The sequence below is a fragment of the Falco rusticolus genome, chromosome 1, assembly GCF_015220075.1.
Source record: "Falco rusticolus isolate bFalRus1 chromosome 1, bFalRus1.pri, whole genome shotgun sequence".
Taxonomy (NCBI): domain Eukaryota; kingdom Metazoa; phylum Chordata; class Aves; order Falconiformes; family Falconidae; genus Falco; species Falco rusticolus.
Genome location: NC_051187.1, coordinates 67,859,493 through 67,871,970, shown reverse-complemented (window position 1 = coordinate 67,871,970; position 12,478 = coordinate 67,859,493). Strand labels below are relative to the sequence as shown.

Below are 12,478 nucleotides of genomic sequence, written 5' to 3'. Positions count from 1 at the left end.
GGAGACTGTAAGAATAAAAACCCCAATAAGGTCTTTAGGCATAATAAGCTTGAGCATAAGAATTAGAAGAGAACCTCCAGCTTCTGCAAGCAGCCAGAAACGAGTCCAAAGGGAAAGTTCTAACACAGGCTACTGCAGCTACTGAAATCAGAAGGGCACTCGCCCCCAGAACCTCACCCACACACCTGCAGAGATGCAGGAACAGGCCAAATTCCCGCAGATGCGCTCCCGCCGGTGCGCAAGGCCCCTCCGGGATAGGGACACAGGGGGGACGGCGGCTCCCCCGGCGCTCGGGCTGCCCCTGCCCGCCGCGGGCTCCTGCGGCACGGCAGCGGCGGCGCCCTCCATGCGGGAGCGGTCCCTTGGCTACCGACAGCCACAAAGCTGTTAGCCTGGCAACCGTAGTTAATAGGCCGAGGGCCACCGCATTCCTTTTGTAAAGTCTACCGACTCTTGGACCGACTGACAGGACTGCACTGACAGCTCTTGTTGTGGGTAAGCTGCCCCCGCCGTGAGCACTTCGCCGGTTGTCTCGCTCATTCGCTGCTCCTGCGGCCGGGAGGCGGCCCCGGGCGGGCGCCCCGACGGCACCTCCGCCCCGCCGCGGCCGCCAGCGCCGCACCCGCGGGGAGCAACGCGGCCCCGGCCCGCCAGGGGAGGCCGCGCCACGCAGCGGGGGCGGGCGGACACGCGTGGGGCGGGGAGATCCGCGACCCGGCCTCCCTCCGCGCCGGCGGCCGGACACTTAACGGCGGCGGGCCGCGGCGGCGCAGGGGCTGGCCGGCAGGGCGCGGGGTCCCGCCGGGGGCCGCTGCTAGCCATGCCTCCCCCGCGCCCGGCGGCCCGGCGCGGCCGGGGGGCTGCCTCCGTCGCGGTGCCCAGCGGGTGCTCGGCGCGGCGCGGCGGCTGCGGGGCGCGGGGAGCCGGTACCCGCCGCTGAGCAGCTGCGCGGCGGGGGGGAGGCGATGTCCTCGCTGGTGAAGGAGGACCTGGCGAGGAGGCTCTTCGGCCCCCGGCGGCAGCGGCTGCACGAGTTCATCGAGGTGGAGGGCGCGGGCGCCGGGCGCTGCTACCTGTGCGCCGCAGGTACGGGGGCAGCCGGCCGGGGGTGGTGGGGTGGTGGTGGTGGTGGTGGTGGTGGTGGTGGTGGTGGTGGTGGTGGTGGTGGTGGTGGGTTGTGCCGGGGGGCGCCGAGGGCTGCGAGGGCGCCCGTGCGGGGTGTGCGGGGCAGCGGGGCGGGCAGGGCAGCGGCACCGGCATCCGGGGTCCCCGGCGCCAGCACGGCCGAAGCCCGGCGGCCCCGCGCTGCCGGCAGCCGGCGCGAACGGCGTTTTCTCCCCTCTCTGATCCGTGCGGGATTGAGCGCTGGTGGCGGCGGGGGGACGTGACACCTGCAACGCAGCCGCTGACGGCGTGCGGGCCGCGGCAGCGCTGCCAGTGCCTGCCCCGCGCTTACAACAGCAACGCCTTGCTGCAGTTCCAATTAGATTTTCCATAAGAAAGCATAAAACGTACATTAACACTGCGGAAAACATCTAATTTCTAGAGCTTTTGCACTATCCCTTGTCTTGGTCTAATGTCCAGTTGCTTGGGGAACAATAAACCAGACTTGTCGTTCAAATAAATGCATATTTAAGTTACCAATTAGCACAAACCATGGGTAAAACAAGATTGCTGTGAGTGATTAACTTAATCATGTGACTGCTTACTAAACTTGATTTCAAGTTTCACGATGTTTTTAGAACAAGGTTGCAGAAAGGTTTGAGGTTTTGTTACATTTTATTTCCCGACACTGAAAGATACTAAAAAAAATGCTGTCACCCCTAAGTATTTAGGTTGAAGTGGATGCTTCTTCCAGTCTGTTTCCTCTTTAGGCTCAAAGTCCATGTAACAGGTAGAAATAAGCTATATACTGGAGACATATTGGGTTAATAACCAATATGGGATGATGTCACCCATATTCTGTGATCGTTATCTTTCTAAACATCGGAAGTCTTCAGGACAATTCAGTTGTTTTACAGATTACTGGAAATACTAAGCAAGCTGTGTTCTCCATGCACATGTAATTTTAGTAGAAGAGGCTTTGTATTTTAGAGCTGTAAAAATAGTTTTAAGAAATGAATTCCTGAACGTCATAAAGCTTCTAAATGTACCAACCAAAATACCAACCTGATCATAGTTCATAAAACTATCTGGTAGAGAAGTATTTTTAGTTGCATGTGGTAGATCTAAACAGTTCACTGTTATGAAACATCCGAACAGGAGAAACAGTACAATGCACCTTTAAAATCTTTACTAAAAATTTCTTTCCAAGGTAGAGGAGAACAAGCCACTAGAGAAAGCCTCTAATCAGATTAACTGATTGGAACTCTCTGAAGACATAAAAGGAAATTTATGTGGAGTATGAAGACTGGGATCTTTCCAGTATCCAATATTAAACTCCCTTAATATATTCAGGCATAGTCAAGTAAGTGGTGAGTGGAAATCTGATTCTGAAAGATGGGTTGCATCTGTCTGCCAGCAGCTACTGTAATCTGCTGTGATTCTGTGGGAGCAAAACACATTATCTAAAATCTTATCACTGCAATGGAACCTCAGTATATTCCTGTTGATTTCAAATTACCGTAACAAAAAACCTAAATCAGTCAGACTATAGGTAAAACTATGCCTTTTGAGTTCTATATTACAACAAAATCTTGATGTGGATAACTGAACAATCTTATTTTTGTGCCATGTGCACAAAATTATTTTCCTTCCTCTTCACAATAGCTACTCTCAGTTTGTGCGTGAAGGCAATAGTATCCTTTCACTAAGTGGTTTTTAAACCCTGGAAGAACGTAAAGCTGAAATGCAACCACATTTAGGGATTTTCACAACCCAGTATTGGTATGCCTGACAATAATGGTAGGACTAACATCATATTGTCCAACAGAGACTCTGAAAAATGTGTTCAGTCCATGAAAGACCTTAAGAAACAGTTTGTGCTCTATGAAGGCACTGCTATAGCTGTGCCCTCCCCAAGAAAAGCTTTTAGAGTTTAATAGAATTACATGGTAGATTTAAGTGCACATTCTGTATAAAAAACTCAATTTCATTTAAATCTGCTAACTGGGTGCAAGAACAAGCAATATGTAAAATGCAGGAAAAGTAAAGAAAAAATGAGGTTTGGGGTTTTTTTTTAGTTGAAAATAGTCCGCCCAAGTTTCACCACTAGACAGGTGGGACATGCTTCTGATTTTGTTATTCCTAACGCATCCATGCTCCATCCTTATGTCATACAATTTCTGCTCCTGCATGAGGGATAAAGAAATAGCAGTGTGTGGGACCTGGGGGCCAGTAGGATATCCCCTTGTATTTCTGACAGGACTGGGGGCTTTTGGGCTTGAGCTTGTTTCTTTTTAACTCTGAGGGAGACAACATATTCCCTCCCAAGCAAGCAAGCAAAAAAAAAAAAAAAAAAAAAAGGGAGAAGCTGAAAGTATGAAGAGAATTTTCTAAGATTAGTCTAGCAGCTCTGCTTGCAAATGAAAAACCCTTGTAACTTCTCCATAGAAGAAAACACAGTGGTGGTCCTTTGGTTAAAAATCATTGAACAACTATGACTGATAGGACCATTAAAAAAAAAAATCAACAGTGATTTGTATTTCCCAGGTAGGGAAGCTATAGGCTGAGAGAAATTATAATACATTTATATATTCCCACTGTTTTTCTTTGCAATGAAAAGCAAGCATATATCCGACATATATCCTTTGTCTTTATTTAACAACCATTTTCTTATAAACAGGTGAGAAGTAGGAGATGTTTTAACAGGAATAAGATAAAATTAGTCTTTTACCTTTAAAATCTTTAAAAAAAAGATAGTTTCAAAAACTCAGGCAGTCAGTATTCGGAAATAAAAGAATTTTGCTCCTGCATCTGTAGCCTTGTGCTGTGATGTCGAAATGCTCCCCACAGAAGCAGGTGACATCTTGCCCTTACCTTAGACTAGTGGATGGCTTGGGGAGGTGGCCTGCCCTGCAGTTGTCATGCTGGGTGTGCAGGAGCTTGTTCAGGCTCCAGTGCTTTTCACACGGGTTGTTGTGCGTTAAAGAAATCTAGTCTCCTACCCAGCACTCAATATTATCAATTAATAATGGCAGTTATTGCAAAGAGTGTCTTCATGCTCTTTTTTTCTCTCATTTCCTGCCTAAGTCAGAAAATAGTAATTTCTACAGAGACAGCACTGCCAACTTGAAGCTTTGAGAGATATGTTATTTTTGTTAAGTGGCCTACTTACATATTTAATAGGGAAATGAGAGTTTTGCTTCAGAAAAGCAATGGCTTCGTAAGAGAACTTCATCCACAGAATGGAAAGTGTAGCACAAGTCTCATAAATACAGAGCCTTGGTAGTGGTTTTGCAATTTTCTGACTCTAGGACCCCAGAAGATTCCCTCTCAAAAGTAAGTAGGGTAAGTGGATTATCCATACAGATCCTGTGCCAGAGTTAGGCTTTCATTGCACTGCTAGTGAATTCAAATGAAAGGCTTTTGCACAGACAAGGTTCTCTTTTCACAGCATTAGGTAAATCCTAAATCTACTAAAAGTTGTCAGTTTCATAGACTGAGACCATAGTGCTATCCATACTACCTGGGCAAAATAAAACTATTAAGTCCAGTATAGCCCTATACAGCCCTGCTCATCATCATTTAAGTTATTATCTAGAATGTAGTTTGATTAAGTCTTTTATTATTGGAACTTTTGGAAAGTACTTGCTTGCATATCTAAACTATTCTTTTCTTGCAGTGACTAAAAGTGAAGAAGTAGAAATATGTATGGTTAAACACTTGCGGGTGGATCGAGAGGAGAAATACGAAATAGTTGAGAAGTGGTTTTTGAGAGATCTAGAGATGATTGATGGAAAAGAAGCAGATACTGTAAGTCTTATGTATTATTAAATATATATATTAGAGTATACTTTTCTTATGTTGCAGTTTGGGATACAAGTATTAAACTGCAATTAAAATGCATTATCTGAAAAAGAAAGTTATGTAAAACCCAAACCAAACCTCCAAGGAATTTTGGTTTTATTGCCTGTGAGAGGCTCTACATTGCATTTGTACTGTTGGCGAGGGAGGAGGAAGGACAGATTTTCTTGTTTGTTGTAATCTTCTTCCCTCTAGTTGAGATCTGAGGGAGAAGATGGATGTTTCCTAATTTGTTTAGCATAAGTGGGAATAAAAGCTCTGCACTTACAGCTCCCAGTGTAAACTGGAGTTAATCCTGTAGATTTTAATGTGTATTTGAAACTAAAATTTCATTAAATATTTTTATGGAGACTGTGACCCTGTCATTTGAATGTATGAACCTGTTCTCTGTGTGACAAAGTCAATGTGTAAAATATGCAAGTGCATCGTTTGGTGTACCAGCTCAGGAAATTGTGACTGTTTCACATAGCTTAATATCACATTACTTGGATCCATTATATATTGGTGTACTTGTGTGTGTAAATATGAAACAGCTTTGGCTAGATGTGGCTGACCTTACGTTCTGGTTTAACCCCAGCCAGCATCCCCACACAGCTGCTCACTCACTCTCCTCCACCTGCAACCCCAGTGGGATGGGGAGGAGAATCAGAAAAAAGTAGAACCCATGGGTTGAGATAAGAACAGTTTAATAATGGAAATAAATAATAATTGAAAATATTAACAAAAAAACCCCAACAATTGTAGTGGAGAGCAGTGGGAGAGAAAGCAATAAAACCCAAGAGAAAAAAAAAAAGGTGATGCACAATACAACTGCTCACCACCCACTGATCAATGCCCAGCCAGTCCCCCAGCAGTGATCAGTTGGCCCTGGCCAACTCCTTCCAGTTTATACACAGAGCATGATGTTCTATGGTATGGAATTATCCCTTTGGGTAGTTTGGGTCAGCTCCTTCCTGGCTCCTTGTGAACCTCCTCGCTGGCAGAGCATGGGAGACTTGAAAAGTCCTTCATTTAGAGCAAGCTGTACTTAGCAACAACTAAAACATCAGTGCGTTATCAACATTATTCTCGTACTAAATCCAAAACACAGCATACTAAATCCAAAATACATTACTGCTAAAAAAAGTCCTAATCTCTCAGATACAACTTCAGAAAGGTAAAATGAGTCTGCAGTAGTACAACACAGAACAACACCAAAAGCAGAATTAAATCCTGTTTTACAAAAGCTAGAAGAATATGCTGAGGTGAATATCTTACTGCATGTATGAGAAGACTTTTTAACAGTTGTCCTTGCATGATAAATGTAGTCCAGGAAATAATGACTTTTTTCCCCTTTGAAAAGTGCTTTCAAGTGAACATAAAATAGAATTCAGATTACATTATCCTAGTGAAAGAGAAATTAAATCACAAGAAAGGTTTCAGAGCCTTGTTCCCAGGAAAATGTCAAACTGTGGTTGTTCTCATTCTGTCCTGTGCACATTGCTCTCAAGTCTAAAACTAGGATCCTGGGAAACAGAGGAAGCTCCGCTTCAGAGCATCCCTGCACCCTGAAAGCTCTTTGCAGTTTAGGCCAGAGAGGGAAAAAAGTAAAAACTAATAATCCTTTACATCCCCTCTCCAAGTTTTCTTGCTTCTAGAGATATTCCTGCCCCTTCCCCAGCCAAGGCAGCCAGAGGATTTCCTTATCACTTGCCTGCATGAATTTACTTCAGCTTTTTTTCTGAAGTGCTGTGCTTGAGTATCTTCAGAGATGATTCAGCCTTCCACAACTGGGATGATCAAAATCTGTTTCATTTTTGGTTAAAGAAAAGCCTAAATGAACCTCAAACTCATAATTATAAGGTGATTAACACTGCTATAAATATTCATAATAGTTATTCATATCCACAGAATTTAACAGCTATTTAACATCCTAGCTGCTGCTAGGATTAATTGTGCCAAAAAGCCAGAAAGCACAGATAATTACAATTTAGGCAGGAAGGGCAATCAATATTCTTCTTCTGACAGGCATATATAGTTATAGTCCAAGGCAAGTGCTTTTCATATAGTGTGTTTTAGGCAAAATGACAAATTGGTTCATTTCAAAACAAGATTGTATAATCCTTATAAAGTGCAGTATATTGCTTGGCCAAAGTCTGAAACTTTTACTCAGGCAAAACTCCTGATGGCAAAGAATTGCAGCTAATTACAAACTGCTACTTTGTAAAGACTTTAAAGACCCTTTAGCTTGAATAGCAGAAATATGCAAAGTCCTTCAGGGACCATCAAACTAAGAAAAAGCCCCGAAGGTACCTGAGCAGAGAACAACAGATTGCCATTCTAACATCTGTGATGCATGTAATAATTTCATTCTCTCTCCACTTTTTTAGGATAATCCATATTTTGATATGCACTTCCACAAAGTCTACAATCTGGAAGCATATAGTTGTGCATCTAAATATACATTTGCTCGAACACTGAACAAACTGAATGAAATGTACCTTAAGAAGGACTTGAAGATTGTGAACTTTGATGACACATACCTAAATGATGATTCAATCTGGTCATCCAACAACAGGGATTGCTTAGTACTTATGAGGATATGCTTCTATGCTTCCAATCTTTTATGTCTCTCCCTCTGTCCTTTGTCCTAAAGATGCATTTTCTAACATTAAGGTGACTGGTTGACTTTCACTGACCAGCATTTCATAAATCATCTGATCAAAAAGATAGTGATATGCAGTATCTGCTTTTTAATTTTACGTATCAGTAAAAACCAACACACTTTTTACATAAATGATTGACCATTCATTTATATATATTAGGAGGGCCTCACTCTGGCAAATACTCACAAATATATGAGGCTTTCAACATAGGACCAATAAATCTCATGGTCAGTGGTGATTGTTTATGTAAGTAGAGTTCAGCATTTGCTTATATGGTCACGGAGGTATGAATTACCTTTCATTAATAGCTGGAAATATTTTTAAAGCGTTAAGTGCATTAATGGTTAAATTATATCCTGGGAGTGGGAAAAAAAGCAACCAAATGAGTTCTGTATGAGAATGATGCACATTTCCATTTTCAGATGTGTTGAAATACAGAACTCCATTAAAGAGATCACACCTACATCAATACAAGTATCAAACTCTTATCCTGACGAATCGGAGTTCTGCATTCAGGTACCACGGGACCAAGTTTTCACCTATGCAGTTACAATATGTTTTCCTCAGAATGTTTAGCACTCCCTTTGGCCTTCCCATTATTTGTTGTACTGTCTTCAAAACCGAAAATGAATGTCCTTAAGCAGAATTGCTTTATTTGTCAGACCTGTCAGAAGGTCCTTTTTTCTTTTGTATCGTTAACATCTTCTTTCTGGTGCTATATTGCTTATTTATATGATCAGGGCTAATTAGGGAACAGAAACTGTTTGTTTATCTCTTCTCCACCTCTGGACCAAGAATTAACACAATACTATGTAAACCGCAGTTGTTGGCTACTACAGTTAACCTTATAGGCAAGTGATAGACCTTTCAAAATTCATAGAATTAAGAGAGTAATTTTCACCAGTTTCTAGCTATGTGTTAGCATAATCAGTGCACTACTTAAATGCGTATTAGTATTTAGAGTAACATTTAACACAACGTGGAGTCTACTGAGTGGTTTGGAGTATCTCACCCGTAACAAAAAATAATGGCTGGACTGGTGACAGTGTTGTATTACAGTAGAAACGGGATGAATTAAAGCTGTATTGAGCAAGAGCTGAAGAGGAATAGTGTTGACCATAAACACAGTGATATTACCCAGTGTCAATCAGCTAAGTTAGTTGACTGCTCTTCCCACAGTCAATAAAGAAATGTCAACCCAAAAGGTCATTCAGAGAAGCTTCTGGTCAGAACATCCTGCAGGAGAAAATTTGCTTTCTCTTTCGACAGCCAAGAGAGTACAGGGAGACTAGCTGTGGACTAAACCAGCTATGTACCTAAAGCTGACTAATGTAAATAGCTCCGAGGAAATCACGAGCTGGTTAATGTCCCCTCTCAGTACGTGCCTTCTGTAAAATGGGATAGTCATGCAAGGGTATGTAGCTTGTACTTCACCGTTGCCTTTCACATGAACTCCCATCTTTAAGAACGTTCACATAAATGTACTTTGGATTCAAAACTGAAGAAACATCAAATAAGTGAGAATATACTAGAAAAACTGTGTGAAAACATACAGCTTTTTACTTTACTTTTTAAATGGTATCCTGTTGCTTGTATATAGGAAATTCTATACCTTTGTTCAGCTAATCTTCCAAGACTATAAATTTATTCTAGGCATACGTTGTAAATTACATTCATTCTAACCCAAATCTTAGTAATTATGTGTCTCGACAGTTGTGAAGGCATTTTATGTGGGTAACACAAATCTTCTGGAATTTGTAAGGACTTCAGTCTTATTTTTGTCACCTAAATCTCATTAGAGAGAAGGACTGTATGTATAGTAATTGTGAAATGCAGTTGTTCTTTTCAGAATGTCTTTGGGATAATCCGGTGCAAGTATGTGTGTTGTAACATTTGATCCACAGCTACAAGAACTATTTGCCCAACATCCAGGTTCCACAAACCCATCTTCAATAGCAAGTATGATTCAGACTACTATTTTCTGTGATACAGTGTTTCGTTTGGACTGTGTATTAATTTTAGAGGTCACAATGTTTTCTGTAATGTTCACAAATTCTTTGCTTAATGGCACAAGGAAATATTTTCTGAGTGGAAAAGCTCCCATCATTCATCTTGTAATTGTAATGAAAACATAGAGCCTCTAATAATAAGCACTTCAGAGCGTTGTTTTGAAATAAATTACAGGTATAGTGAATTCCTGACCAATGATTGTCTGTATACGTTAGAAACGGGTAAGCTAAAATAAATATAATGTTCCACCATATTTAATAGACTTTGCATCACTAGTTTATATCTTTCTATTCTTGTATAAACATTAAGCGGACTATATTAGAAATAAGAATAAGCCTGCATTTATGTGGAATAATACGCAATTAAATCTGTTGGCATTTCTTCTGATAATGTAGTATTTCAGACATCTTCACCAAGCGATCAGACTAAACAAAAGGGAAGGAGAAAAAGGGACATTGTCCATGTAAATTATTTCAGTTATTATCAAAAGGAAAAATATTTTAGAAGATCTTTTCTGACCTAATCTAGGGACTTGTTACATTTAGACAGTTCTTTATAAGGTGTCAAATACCAAGACATTGTAATTGCTAGATGGGGCTGGTCGCACTATAGATGGTCTTTGTCCTGAGGTGTGGGAGACTGTCACTTTGCAGTTAGTAAAGCACAGCTGTGCCACAGAAGATAACAGAATATGCTAAATTATAAGTGGGCAAGACCTGACAAGCTGAATAGCCAATCTTTCAATTAATGCAGAGTTGTTTCTTGCATCACATTTCCTGACCTTGGATGTACAGAATGTAGTTTGAAATACAGTATCTAGGGATTCATCTGCTTCTTCTGGAAGACTTCTCCAAAATTTAATAGGAAGAAACTTACAGCAGTAAAGGATTATCACAAATGCATTTGTAGTATTCTTATAAAAGGTTTCAACCAGATGATGGAGCGAATTAATACTTGATATTCTGTATATAGTGTGGCATTTCTCCAGAAAACAGGAATTGTTACCAGCATATCTGTTCCAGAGAAGAGGAAAAATATGGCAGCCTGAAAATGAAGAAGCATGATAATGAGCAACTTCATGCTCATTTGTTTAAGAGTCAGAAAGGGAATAGAGGCTGTCATAAAAGACATGATGTTTTTTCCTAAGTGTATTTTTTTAAAACTCTTTCACCAGCATCAGTTAAGAATATGGGCAAACCTGTGACAAAAGAATTTGAGAATATTTTGTTTGTAGCATTTATCAATACCATATTTGTCTTATTCTATACTTAAACAAAACATCAGTTTTCTGCAGCACCATGCGATAAAAAGCATTTATCTTCATTCAGGTAAGATAGTTCCACATCAACAAAAAATACATGGGTGAAGTTCTTGAACTGCAGTTCACAGATTTATGACAATTTTCACCATCTAAGACCCATGACCTTATATTTAAAATAGAAGGACGTTTCCCATGTGTTTATCTTTCATTGACAATGGATCTTTTCCTGCATCTTAAATTAAGTAAATACAGATCAATGCAGAGTTTTAAAAATCATTTTGAAAGAGTAGCGAGCTTGTTTTGGATTGTGCCTTCTGGGTTTTTTTCTCATTTTTCTCCTCCTTTGTGTTTTGGAGTCATACATAAAGTAACCCACCTCCTCCCAATGAAAGCCTATACTGCCTTTCCTGTCATCTACCTACCTATTCCTCAATACTTTCAGCATATAAATCTATCTTCTTCCAGTAAAGCAGGGGATTGTATTACATGATTTGTAATATGTAATTGAAGAACATTTTGTCATGTGTTAAAGTCAGTGTTGGAAGATCAAAGGCCTTTTCTGAAGAGCATCTGTGGGAAGCTGAGACAGGAGGGGAGAGGATGGCGGATGGCACTGTGCATCCTAGAAGATGATCTCATGTCAGTTGTACCATGTGTAACCACATTTTAGCATTAACAAACCGTGTTTTGGAGTGGTTTTTTTTTTGCCCTTTAGCAGAATGAACCACTAAAACCAGAAAACTAGAAGGGTTCTTGCTAATAACAACAGCTTTATGAAACCTTGTCCAATCTTTTATGGCTGCCTTATCCAGTCTTTATAGATCTAGCCAGACAGTTACATTTTGTGGCTGAACTGAGAAATTACAGAACTCTTTTTAACCTTGGCCCTCATGAATGATACATTATAGAAGTGCACAGCATGTTTTGCAAGTCAGAAAACAGAAGTACATTCAAAAAGACTCTATTGGTCCATCATGTTTAATGCTTTCAGTCAAGTGGAAAAGTGATACAGGAATGATGAAATCCCAGTTTTACATGTTAAAAACCTACATTTTGGTAATGCGTAACAACCACTTGGAAAAGATGTTTTCTGTTGTAATAAATAAATAACCTACGTTATTTCTCCCTTGGCATTTTGCTATTCTGTTACAAACTGGTGGCAAGCCACCTCACATCATGCCGGCCCAGAGAACACCTCTTGCCCGTTGTAATACAGAAAGATAAGTGTTGGCATTGTTTTTTCTGGCCGTTTAATGCCTTGTAATTACACAGCGGGGTTTTACCTAGTTCACAGCCACTGGAGGGAGCTTCTTCTGACACCACCCCCCACCCCCCCCCACCCCCACATTTTCGAGCCCGGGGAGGTTTTCCAGGCCCTTTTTTCCGGTGTTTTTCCCCTGCCTGAGGCAACCCAGCTCCGACCCGGGCAGGAGCCGCCTCAGGAGGACACACACACAGGGGCACGAAGCGGGACCACCGTTCCCCGCGGCATGGGACAGCCTGCAGAGCCCGCCGCCCTCAGGGCGCCCCGGAGCCGCACGGCCCGCCTCGGCCCGGCCGCACTCGCGGAAGCCACCGCGCAGTTACCGCTCCAGCC

At 41.8% G+C, this 12,478-nt stretch overlaps 1 protein-coding gene across 1 annotated transcript; it reads left to right on the top strand.

Annotated features, from left to right (window-relative positions):
• The first annotated feature begins 714 nt into the window (after positions 1-714).
• Positions 715-12,012, top strand: EXOC1L (exocyst complex component 1 like). Its single transcript, XM_037382811.1, has 3 exons — positions 715-1,086; positions 4,784-4,914; positions 7,335-12,012. The coding sequence occupies exons 1-3, from the start codon at positions 966-968 to the stop codon at positions 7,596-7,598; spliced, it is 516 nt and encodes a 171-aa protein (XP_037238708.1). The 5' UTR covers positions 715-965; the 3' UTR covers positions 7,599-12,012.
• Positions 12,013-12,478: the final 466 nt, after the last annotated feature.